Source organism: Vipera berus (genome assembly GCF_964194415.1).
Source record: "Vipera berus genome assembly, chromosome: Z".
NCBI classification, from domain to species: domain Eukaryota; kingdom Metazoa; phylum Chordata; class Lepidosauria; order Squamata; family Viperidae; genus Vipera; species Vipera berus.
The window spans coordinates 57,574,434-57,587,470 of record NC_138205.1 but is presented as its reverse complement, the minus strand read 5'-3'; the positions used below and the strand labels follow the sequence as shown (position 1 = coordinate 57,587,470).

At 44.1% G+C, this 13,037-nt stretch overlaps 1 protein-coding gene across 8 annotated transcripts in view; it reads left to right on the top strand.

Moving 5' to 3' along the window:
• Window positions 1–13,037, top strand: part of BRD9 (bromodomain containing 9) — a 122,863-nt gene that overhangs the window by 65,394 nt on the left and 44,432 nt on the right. For 6 of the 8 annotated variants that reach the window (XM_081343164.1, XM_081343166.1, XM_081343162.1 and 3 more), the window contains one exon: window positions 665–780. In XM_081343164.1, the coding sequence (XP_081199290.1) occupies window positions 665–780 (116 nt within the window). The remainder of the gene's footprint in view (window positions 1–664; window positions 781–13,037) is intronic. The other 2 variants (XM_081343169.1, XM_081343163.1) reach the window with 1 other exon arrangement.

Below are 13,037 nucleotides of genomic sequence, written 5' to 3'. Positions count from 1 at the left end.
GGTCTCATTGGTATTTCCATTATACATCTCTTTTCTTTTAAGGTGAATACTACTCTTTTAAGATTTGGTTTATTCAAGATAAAAATGTTAAATTAAAGTTTTCACTGAAGAAATAAAAATTGTTTTATTTAAATAGACTTGGAACTATTCTAAAATGTTAAGCATTTTGCTATTTTTATGTTTCTTTCCATAAAATATTGGAAGAAATGCATACATACTAAATACAGTATCTATTTCTTCACATACTGAATGAATCAGAAGAGTATAATGGAAATGTTTATATAAAATAAGCAAAAGGTGGATTTGTGTAAGCCATACTTATTATATAATACTATTTTTCAAATTATAAAAAGCTGAACAGTGATTATCTTGTATGAAGATTGTGTACAGGTAGGTGGCCATTTATATGTATGGTTTCCCTTCTGAAATAGGTTGCAGGTGTTCCCGTGTCATGCTGTCATGATTGAATCACCTTGCATCCTCATTGAAGATGTAGTTCTTAGGTGCAAAGCCATGGCCATTCCCATCCCATCCCATCATCATAGCATCTTCGCTATGAGGGAAAGGTGTAAAGTCCCTGCTGCTCTGTCCTTTCTAATTCTAGGAACGGCTGTTAGCTTTGAAGCGCAGCATGTCGTTTATGCAGGACATGGATTTTTCTCAGCAGGCAGCTCTTTTGGGTGATGAAGATCCAGCTATTGAAGATCCAGTGCCCGAAGTTGTTCCTGTGCATGTAGAGACTACCAAGAAATCCAAAAAGCCAAGTAAAGAAGTTATTAGGTAAATGTTGGAGGAAGCGTTTTGCTCTTTTATGCCTTTATTTGCAAATTAGCACCCCTATTTGTAGAATGAATTAATTAAACCATTAATTTATAACTTTGAAATATTTATTTATTTATTTATTTATTAAATTTATATGCCGCCCTTCTCCCTAAGGACTCAGGGCGGCTCACAACAATAAAAAATTTAAAAACATAGAATACAAAGATTAAAAAAGAATTAAACAATAAATAAAGAAATAAAGGACAACTTAAGCCAATAAAAACCAAATTTAAAAAACCATGATCAGTCCAGGCCCGCTTGTTGGAACAACCATGTCTTCAGGTCGCGGCGGAAGGATCGAAGGTCAGGGGCACAACATATAATTATTTTTCAAGGAGCACCTTGGGCATCCTGAGCAGAATCATTATGCATCCCAGAAGTTCCTTCTGGAATTTACAGCCAGTATAGATGGCATTTGATAAATATTTTGAAAATGAGCGGAAGAATTGACAGTCATGAGTACAGAATATTCTTTCCATTCATTATATGTTTTCACATGAGCCAGAAAAAAAAGATACAGTTGCAAGAGGTGCTTTAATTTTAATGATCTCACTTCTTAAATCAACCACATCTTTTTGGAGGATGGAATAGAAGTGAAAAAAGAAATTTTTTTTCATGAATAGCATAACATGTTCATTCTCATGCAAGAACTAAAGCAATTCTTCAAAATTATTTTAAAATGCGGGGTTCGTGGTGCTCTCTGAGCTTGCTTGTTTTCTTGCAAATGCTTCATTACCCAAACTAGCAACATCCTCAGTGCTAGTAAGAAGTGCTGTTTGCTGTCAGTTTATATTCTAGTGGCTTGCCTGCCACTGTTGGTGAGGGTTGTCTTAGAGATTCTTTGATTAGGCTGGTTGCTGTTGACTTCTTTGGCAATTTCTTGATTAGGGTATAGTTTACTTGATTGTTGGTCTGATGTTAACCTTGGAGTTTATTTATGCTAATCTGGATGCGGATTGCTGATGAAAAGGTGCTTTGGTCATTTTGTTCAATTTTGGGCTGGGTGAAAGTCTCTTTTGCATAGTTTATAGATGATGTTAATGTCTATGTGTCTTTTGATGACTGATTTGTCAGAGTGCCTGTCTTCTAGAAGTTCCCTGGTGTTTTGAACTTACATTGGTCTAGGATGGTCACATTTTAACACATTTAACACATTTAACTATGGTTAAATCTGTCTATATGTTGTGAAATTAAAGGATTTTCATCATGTCTTCTGACTGCTAGTTAGTGTTTGTGGATGCGTTCTGCCGGTCTTCCACTTGTTCGTCCTACCTAGTGGTTGTTCCAGTCTTTACATTGTATGTTGTAGATCAGGAGTCCCCAACTTCTGGGCTGTGACCCATTACTGGGCCGTGGCCTGTTGGCTACCGCACCACAGGACAGGCTGGCTAGTACACACATATGTATGCATGCAATCACTCCCACTCCCACTAGCACCACTGCTACACAAACAGGGTGCCGCATGGCAAAAACAGGGTGCCATGCGGCAAAATGGGGTGCTGTGCAGCGAAAACAGGGCGCTGCTAGCGCCCACGTGGCAAAAATGAAGTGATGCTACTGAGTGTCACACAGGCGTTAGCATTGCCCCATTTGTGTTACGGGTACTTGTGACCCCATTTGGTGCACATAAAATGCTTCACCCTCCCCTTCCCTTCCATCCACCAACTGAGAAAGCTTGGAGACCTCTGTTGTAGATGATATTCTTGATGTATGGCAGTGTAATTCTTTTTAGGGTTTGTTAGTTGTACTGTATTGGGTTGAGTGGTCAGAGACTTTTTGATAACATTGCGTGGGTATCCATTTTGATGGAATATGTTGTATAGATGCTATGCTTCCTTTTTCTGATGTTCCAGGTTGCTGAATGCATCCATGAACATCAGCCATCAATAGACACATAATTAACAACATCTATAGAATATGCAAAACAAACTATCACCAAGTCCAAAAAGGAGGTAGAAGGCTCCAGGGGAGAGGACACCATGAACAGCATGAGAGTTGATGTTACCTGCGCAACACCACCAACACTGGTTTTGGCAGGCAGTGGGGTACTCTCATAGCGACGAGAAGCTGGGCCGGGCAGCATGAATCTGGCGAGAAGCGCAATGCCGCCCAGCCCCCAGCGTGCCTGGTTCCGGCAGGCATTGGGGTGCTCTTCTTACAGCGCCGAGAGGCTGGGCCGGGTGACATGAAGCTCGCCAGCTTCGCACTGCCCGGCCCAGCCTCTTGGTGCTGTAAAGAGAGTGCCCCACTCTCTGCCGAAACCAGACAGGCTGGGGGCTGGGCAGCATTGCGCTTCTCTCCAGCTTTGCACTGCCCAGCCCAGCACTGTGAGAGTGTCTCATTGCCTTCCAAAACCGGGCAGGCTGGGGGCTGGGCGACATTGTGCAGGTAATGTCTCTCATCCTGCTCATGGTGTTCCCCCCCCCCCAGAGCCCACCAAGTCAGATATGTGAAGTAGGCGAGGGCTATTTGCTAGCCACTCCCAGGTGATGGTGCATTTCTTCATTCCTCACAAAGGGTGACACCTCCCCAGCTGCGTTTCTTGCCTGTTTTTCTCTGTCTTTCATCTCACATATTTTCCCGCCATTCTGTTCTTAAGTAAGAAAGGAAGGAAGGAGATTGGAATAAGAGGGAGGGAGGGTCTGAGGGAAGTCCTACCTTAGTCCTGCCCTGCTGCCCTTTTGCCTTCCTCTTGTCTCCTCTTCCTGGCCTATTCCGGGGGTCTCCCATCCTATCACTAAGAATGCTTTGGTTACAAAGCTAGGTTTCCTTACATGGAGAGGGAGTGGGTCTCCATCTGACCCACTCTGCCCTCCTGCACCACCATGAGCAACCTGGCTAAGGAGAGCAAGCACAGCAGCAGCAGCCTTGAGGAGGAGGTAAGCGCAGCTGGGTGCCCCCTTAGGGAAGTGCGGTTTGGCTAGGTGCCTCCCTCTGCCGGAGACCCTCGGATCTGTCACAGTCCTACTCAGGCACCCCTGACATGAGCGACATTGAGCTGGCCAAGCCCACATACACCCCTGAGGGCAACCACAATGCTGATGTAGCACTCAATGAAATTGACCTAGTTTGGGTAGTGAAATGCTTGCAAGAAAACAAGCAAGCTCAGAGAGCACTAAGGACCCTTCAGGACCCTTGTGCTATAAATATTCTTCTCTATTACTATTTTTAAAATGTTTACTGTGCTGATCCGTATTCGCTGGCACAAATTCTTATAAAATTCAAACTCCAGGTGAATGTCCAATATTTGAGTGTAGCATTACAAGGGGCTGTGAGTAAGTGGCCTGTCCCTTGTTTCTGTTTATGTTAAAACATGATAGTAACTTCAAAAGGCTACAGGAATTTCCATGAAACAATTTTAAAATTGTTGACATCAACATTTGACTTTTTCATTTGTAAAAATAGATTATGTTTTTCTCTAGTTAGTAATTCTTTTAACAAATACAATGTTTTTTAAAATGAAGGTTTCTCTTAATTTCTGTTATTCATTAAAACCGAACTTTTTCTTCTCATTCTTCATAATATTTTAAAATGTGCTAATTTAAAATTAATTGTTGCTTCTGAAAAAAATTTCAGCTCCAATTTGAAATATCTATTATTCTAAAACTATGAATTTTTGATACAGTTCTGAAATTTTCCTTCATTGTAGCAATGTAGTTTTCATGATGTTGCAGATCACCATCTATGTATTTATAGGAGAGTATTGTAATTCATATATTTGTTTATCAGCATAGTTGCAGGTAAACATTTGATTGGTCTGTCCAATTGGGGTTCAAAGTGAGTTGGGGAAAATAACTACTGATCTGCTACAGGGCCCTACAGAGGCCCTGGTGGCTGTCTGGAATAAGAATAGGGCCTTAGACAGGATTGTGCCTATGCCATCTCTCTTAGCCTATCACTCCTGTTACACCCTGTAGTTTATGAAGGAGTTGAGGTTGTTGGCAAGAATCAAGAGATGCCAAGAGCACTGTTAGTGGAAAACAAAGAATGAACTCAAACAAATATAAGTTAAGACTGCTATTAATGTTTACCTTATGCTGGTAAGAATGGTCAACCACCAATACTTCTCTGCTCTGGTTACATCTACAGAATGCCAACAGCATCCCTGTTTAAGGTTACCTGGACTTATCTTGGGAAGGGGGAGTCCAGAGGCCCATCTATAGGGCAGTGCAAAGGAATTTTCTATGCATCTAGATAAAATTGCTCAAATTCATTCCTAATTAGATACCAAGCATGGTGCAAATCCTGCAGAGATGCCAAGGGAGCAGACTTACCCAGTTGTATGGTTATTGTTTGATTCTGTTGGACCTTAGAAAGTGAATAGAGTTCTCCAGAATGTAAACATCATTACCTGTGCATTAGATTACAGCCTAGTTAAGGCGGCCTGGAAAGTGTCATAAGGATAGGTCCAAGTGATGGTGAATTCATTCTTGTTGAAAGGGATGTTCCTAGCTCCTTTTTTTAAAAAAAAGTTTTATTAATTTTCTAATTTTACATTCAAAATATTTATGAAGCAATGTGGTGATTGGATAATCAAAAGTCCAATAACAAAGTCTTTTTGTACATAGGTCAGGAAAGATCAACAAAAATTCCCTCTCCAATTCCCTTAATCATAATATCAAAATCAAATTAATACATTTCTGGTTGTGACAAAGTCAATTAGAACAATTATCAATACATTTTCACAGATACTTATCCATGTCCTGTTTTTAAGTTTTATCTAATTTCAATACAGTGCTCCAAATTAGCCTATGGTATCTAAGAAACTTAATTTTCGAGTAACCCACATTTCCCCTATTTCATTATATAGTAGTTATCATATCTGAAATACATACATTGTTCATTTAAGTGCATTCTTGTTATATTTCAAAAACATATTCTATCATCTTTGTAATTATCAATAATTAACAAGGTATCTTTTGTTTTTGTTCATTCCAAGTTCTATAATATACCGTATATACTTGAGTATAAGCCGACTCGAGTATAAGCCGAGACCCCCAATTTCACCCCCAAAAACTGGGAAAAGTTGTTGACTCGAGTATAAGCCGATCCGCCGTTCTGCAAGCCTCCGCCGCCGGCGGAGGCTGGATCCACGCTCTGCAAGTCTCCGCCGCCGGCGGAGGCTGGATCCGCGCTCTGCAAGCCTCTGCCGCCAGCAGAGGCTCGATCCGCCATTTTGCAAGCCTGAATACACAGGAATACCCTGTGTGGCCGCGGCTCTCGGGGAAGCCCTGGCTGTCCGCTTCCTCGCTCCACGCTGCCATTCGGGGCCCGCGCGTTCCCCAGGCAAATCGCGGCGCCCAGCAGGCGAGGAAACACGCCCGCTCCAGTCGCCCCCCCTTCCCTCAGGAGACGCGAAGCAAGTGACCACCCGGAGCTTACCGAGGACTTGCGCGCGGCCGAGGCTTCGGTGCTTCCAGGATCGCGCGCACCTCTCCCAAGCCGCCACCGTCCGGAGACCTGCCGAAGTTTGGGGAGGTTTGGGGAGGTGCGCGCGCACCTCCCCAAACCTCCCCAAACGTCGGCAGGTCTCCGGACCTCCGCGCCCTGCCTGCCTGCTTCTTTCCGCTGCGGAAAGAAGCAGGCAGGCAGGGCGCGGAGGAACAGAGACCTGCCGACGTTTGGGGAGGTTTGGGCGCCTCCCCAAACCTCCCCAAACGTCGGCAGGTCTCCGTTCCTCCTGCCGACGTTTGGGGAGGTTTGGGCGCCTCCCCAAACCTCCCCAGGTCTCCGTTCCTCCGCGCAGACCTGCCGACGTTTGGGGAGGTTTGGGCGCCTCCCCAAACCTCCCCAGGTCTCCGTTCCTCCGCGCAGACCTGCCGACGTTTGGGGAGGTTTGGGCGCCTCCCCAAACCTCCCCAAACGTCGGCAGGTCTCCGTTCCTCCTGCCGACGTTTGGGGAGGTTTGGGCGCCTCCCCAAACCTCCCCAGGTCTCCGTTCCTCCGCACAGACCTGCCGACGTTTGGGGAGGTTTGGGCGCCTCCCCAAACCTCCCCAGGTCTCCGTTCCTCCGCGCAGACCTGCCGACGTTTGGGGAGGTTTGGGCGCCTCCCCAAACCTCCCCAAACGTCGGCAGGTCTCCGTTCCTCCTGCCGACGTTTGGGGAGGTTTGGGCGCCTCCCCAAACCTCCCCAGGTCTCCGTTCCTCCGCGCAGACCTGCCGACGTTTGGGTCTCGGCCGGCGGTGGCTTGGGAGAGGTGCGCGCGATCCCGGAAGCACCAAAGCCTCGGCCGCGCACAAGTCCTCGGTAAGTTTTTTTGTTGACTGGAGTATAAGCCGAAGTGGAATTTTTCAGCCCAAAAAGTGGGCTGAAAAATTCGGCTTATACTCAAGTATATACGGTAATTCAAAATTATGCTCTAGTAGCTAATTTCATTCCCTTAAAAATCTAGGTCCTAATATAAAATCAATTTATTTAATTTTATTTTATTTTTTAATTCCATTTATATCCCGCCCTTCTCCGAAGACTCAGGGCGGCTTACAAGCTTAGCAGTAGCCTTCATTCTATGTATATGCCTGCTTATTAGGGCTTTCATACACCCCCCAAGCGGCATTATTACAAAGTCAGCTTAATTGCCCCCAACAATCTATCTTTTAACAGTTCCCCTTAGCCCATTAAAAGCAATTTTAAGCTTTATTATTACAAATCCCAACATTAAAAAAACCCCATTTTTTAAATCTAACTCTAGGTTTCTTTTTGTGCCAGGCAGGCTTCCATATCATTGCCTTTAACTTCTCAAATGTGTCTCCCTTTATTCCTCACACGTTGTTTGAATCCAGGGAGACCATCCAGTTGTCAATTTTTCAAAGAGAGTGACCCCTTTCTAGTCATTAAATTGTCATTGTAATAAATTAGGTCTCCATGTTTGGCATAGTATAGTTGTCATTAATTCAGCCTGGTCTTCTTCTTTCAGTCCCATCTGGCTTAGGTAGGAGGTCATGTCTGGTGTTATAGTTTTTGTTTGGTTGGTTAGATTCTTAATGTACTGTATTTGAAGGCCTTTGCCAACCTCCATCTTAGTATTGCTTTCTTCAGCTTATGTTGTTTGTTGAATTGTAGATTTTATAGTTGAAATCGAAGTTTGGGCATTAAGGCTCTCAGGAAATTGTAGTTGTTGTTCTTTAAAGTCCCCTATTTTGTTGTTGATTTCTTCTGTTAGTTTTTGGATTGTCAGTTCATCAATTGAAGTCAGATTTAGTGGGTTTATGCTGTCAGATTTGTCTTTAAATCTGGCTTTCATTTGTTCAGTCATTGCCAAAATTGTATCAAGTATACGTTTATAGTCAAGTGGTGGAATATAATCCTCCATTTTTTGATGTTTACAGATAGATCTTTAGTGGAGGCTATTTTAATAAGAGTCAGTGAATGTCCACCTCCTAAAGGTTGTTTTCGGTGCCAGGTGTTCCCAATTCTTACCTTTAGAGATAATGTCAAGGACACATCTGTTACAGCCACATCTCACAATAAAAAAAAGGTTTACTTGCTATACCAGGTTTTACCACAAGATGTCCTCAATAGCATCGAGAATCTTTTTCCAGACTAATATGAGGCTTTTATCCAATTATTCCATTTTTAGCAATAAATAGGGTAGAAGGTCCCCACAGAGATAAGAACGTTTTAGTAGCCCAAAAATTCCAGAGGTACAAATAGGGTTGTTTAATTATTTAGCTTAGTCATTTGGTTTCTTTTAAGGCTTTAAGGTTTTAGTTCCCCAAGTAAGCAGTCACCGATCTTTCAAGAGAGGGGGAGAAGATTTTCAGAAGAGTCCCACAGGGAAGTAATTAGGGAAGTAAGAAAGGTAAGGTCTCACCCAAATCCTCCAGATTGCTTTGTTGTGCTTGATGGTGATTGTGGCTTTCAGCAGGGAGCAGCTTAGTGATCGACCATGTTGATGGCCGATCTCTTCTTCTTCAGGCCAGAATAGCTACTTTGGATCAAATGGACGGCTGCTGCCCTTCCGCGATCACAAGGAGAGCCTCCTCAGGGTGGTCGCCCTTCCAGGGCGACTTTTGACCCTTTTCAGGTCCTCCAAGGAAGATAGATCGGACGGCGGGGAGAGACTTCTTTCTGCATGTCTGCTGGCGCCGCGCATGCAGACCAGAAGCCGTTCCTAGCTCCTTTTAAAGAGGTGTGGTGTGTCTCCTCAAAGAGCCATCATTGGATCCTACTATTTTGGACAATTTTTATCCAGTCTCCCATCCCCTTTTTAGAGACGGTGGGTTGCAACTCCAGAGGATCTTTGAAATGGATTATTCGGCCTGGATATGGGACCGGAACAACATTGATCACATTTGTGGATGATCTCTGGCAGAAGCAGTGAATCATTCTTGCTCTTCTTCTTCTCTTTTTCTCAGTGGGTCTCAATACCATCAACCATGGTATTCTTTTGGGTCAAATTAGTGAGTTGAGGTTGGGTGCCACAGTTCTGGGTTGGTTCGCTCCTTCCTCTGAGTTCAGTTTTGATAGGTGTTGCTAATTCCTTTAAACAAATGTAATTAGTTTGACCCCATTATCTTGAGTCTGTCTATGGCTTTTAGCAAGTTTTCTTTGTAGGTAAACAGTGTTAATTTAAGGTTATTGCTTTTTGCAATTGCTGAGCCTTTGCTACATTGTTTAAACTGAGACATCTCTGAGGCAGCTTAAAGGAAAAAAATGAAGTTTAGTGTTTCTTTATTCTGGGAGACTTTTGTGAGCCTTTCTTGCTTTGCACTTGATTCCTGTGTCTTTAAGGGTACAGGGAAGGGACTGGGGTGTGTGTGCATTCTTACTACACTGTGGAAGGAGAGCTCATAAGGCAGGGAGGAAGAAGAGGGGAGGGAGAGAGAAAGAAGGGCCAACCAGCTAGCTCAGGGGTCTACAAACTTAGCAACTTTAAGTGCTGTGGACTTCAACTCCCAGAATTCATTAACCAGCCGTGATGGCTGAGGAATTCTGGGAGTTGAAGTCCACAAGTCTTAAAAGTGTCAGATTTGAAGACCCCTGAGTTAGCTAGTAATGGTTCATATTAATAAACATGGATAAAGTCATATATTTGTTCAGTGCAAAGGTTAAGTGATTCAGCAAAGGAACAGCCACCAAAGAAATTAAAACCAGTACTTTTTTACTTTTTTCTACAGTTTGTAACATTTTATTAGATTATAGAATAAAATATAAAAGCAAATAGTGGAGAAAAAAGGGGGGGAAGTGAGGTGGAGAAGGGAAAAAGAACAGACTTCTTTTGCAGTAGAAGGAAGCATTAACATTGAACCTCAACTTTTTACTTTCCCATAATATTATAAACTAGCCATTTCTGTAACAACAAATGAATCTAATCAGTAAAACCCAAAATCCCCCCCCCTTTTTTTTAGTCATCGAGTTTTTGACACCTTGCTAAGCACTAGTGGTACTCAAATATTGTCATGTCCTAAAAGTAGTACAATCTGTGAAAAGATTGAAATGGCCTGCTGTAGGGCTTGCTGCTGTCTCCTCTCCTTTTTAACATTTACATGAAACCACCTGGTGGATGGGGTACCACAGTAAGCTGATAATAACCAGTTATATATCTTCCTCCCAGATGAAGTGAGTGAAACTGTGGATATTCTTGTGCGGTGCCTGTAGGCTATGGATGTCTAGATAGGGAACAACAGACTTCAGCTGGACCCTGGTAAGATGGGGTAGCTGTGGATGAGGTTGCACTACCCGAGATAGATCTGGTGCTCCTGCATTCTTGGCTCTGGCTTGAAGAACAGGTGGCAGCAGTGACCATTGCTTAGTCTTGTGTTGTGCACAGTTTTTCTGGATAGGAAAGTTATCTGCTCAGTCACTCATGTCCTGGTCTTCTTCCATTTGGGCTATTGTAATATGCTCTACATGGGGCTATTTTTGAAAAATATCCAAAAGCTTCCGCTCGTATAAAATATGGCTACAGGGCCTATTTTAGGCATCCAAAGAAACATGTATGTAACACCTCTGCTTTGCAAGCTGCATTGGATGCCAGTTTGTTTCCGTGTCCAATTCAAGGTGTTGGTTGTCAACTATAAAACCTACATGGCAAATTTCTTATGGAACAGTCTTCATCCCATTACATCAGCCCATTCCACCTAGTCATGCAGGGAAGGCTTTTTGCAGACCCTGTCACTTAAAGAACTTTGACTGGTGGGGTCTAAGAAGACAGCTTTCTCTGCTGTTGCCTCCCTTCTCTGACATATGGAATATTCTTCCTCCAAAGGTGAGGCAGGCCTTCACTCTTTTGGCTTCTGAGAAAGAGTTAAAAACATGGCTATTTGTCCTCATGTGGGGAGCCCAGGGCATCAGGTTATTCCACTGGAAGCCCTCTCTTCACCTTCTAGCTAATTTTAATCCCTTGCATCCTCTTAACATTTTTAACTTTTATACATACTGTTTTATATTTTAACATTTTATTGTACATCGCTCAGAGTCTCTCTTTGAAGGAGATGGATTTAAAAATAAAGAAAAACAAATAAAAACCAGTTCAGTGTCCTACCTAACTCCATTGGATATCATCCATAACTTCAATATTAAAACCTATTATTTGGTATATGCATTACATTTCTTCCACTGGCAGGGGGTAGATATTGTTTTCGCAGTGGGATAGGACGCTGAGCTTGTCGATCAGAAGGTCGGCAGTTTGGCAGGTCGAATCCCAAGTACCGCATAACAGTGAGCGCCTGTTACTCGTCCCAGCTTCTGCCAACCTAGCAGTTCGAAAACACGTAAAAATGCAAGTAGAAAAATAGGGACCACTATGGTGGGAAGGTAACAGCGTTCCGTGCGCTGGCCACACGACCACGGAGACGTCCTCGGATAAACGCTGGCTCTTCGGCTTTGAAACGGAGATGAGCACCGGCCCCTAGAGTTGGAAACGACTAGCATGCATGTGCGGGGGAACCTTTACCTTTTACCTTAATCCATGCAGAAGCGAAGAGGCACGTCTTTCTTTTCCCAGAATAAAACTGGAGCTACCGTTTTCGGTCTTTACGGCTGTATGAAATCCCCACACTAATTCTTTTTCTATGAATTTCTACAGTTCTTCCAGTTCCTTGGGTGTCATTGAATACATTTTTGGCTTAGGTAATTTGGCCCCCAATAGGATTTCGATGGCGCAATCTGTGGGCCGATTGCTCTTCACTGAAGACCTCAGTTAGATCCTGGTATTCCTCAGGTACTGCTTCCAGCCCCCAATCCTTCGCTGCTGCTGCTGCTGCTGCTACTTCTTCCAGGGTCCCTTTTCTCTTTTGTCTTTCTGTCTCCTCCCCGGGTGGCAGGCTTTTGCTTTAGGAACCTCAACTCTCTGGTCCTTCAGTCCTCCCTTGGGTTCCATTTCCTCAACCATGTCATCCCCAAGATTAGGGACCATTGCATGCCTGGGGTCACCATAAAAGTCAAAGTCTCTGTGTGATTCCCCCATCGTGAGTTGGATTGGCTGGGTAGCAAGGGTGGCTGGGATCCCTCCTGCAATGCACCCATCTAACTGGCCAAATGAAATTGGCTTCTTCAGCCTCCTCACTGGGATTTCTAAGTTCCCCACCAGGGTTAGGCTTATGAGGCACCAGGTGCAACCCGAGTCTACTAGGACCTTCAGGGTTACCTTCCTCTGCATCCCTGGATTCAGCGGTTCTATGGTTCTGGTGAGGGGCACGATGGGTCCATTTACCAGGAGTTCATCTTCCGAGTTTCTATCAGAGGATTGGGGTGGTTTTTCAGCTGGAGCTGAAGTTCCTGCCCCTGGGATTCTGGGGGGGGGGGTTGGACATTGATGACCTCAGCGCTCTTCATGGTGATGTCTTTGGGTCATTGTGAGGTCTTCCCAGGCTTCCCTCCACTGACTTGGTCAGGTTTTCGCATGGGAGTCTTCAAGCGGCATTCCACAACTCGGTGCCCCTCCTTGCCGCACTTGAAGCAAGCTGCTGAGTATGGCGTTGCGGGTGTGACCTTGCTGCAGCTTATTTTCCCCTGAAGGTGAGCATCTTCAGGTTTGCCCGAGACATCGCTGCCTTTGGGCTTGGTCGATCTCGGCTTCTTCAGCTAGGATACACCAGTTGTGGAGTCAGTCTGGATCTCCTCTAGGGACACAGGCATGCTACAGGTCGTCATTCAGTCTGTCTTTGAAATGGTCCACTAGGACATCCTCCAGCCAGTTGAGTCAGCTTGCCAGGTCTCTAAATTCCTCCATATACTTGGCTACCGGGCAATGACCTTGCCTCACCATTTTG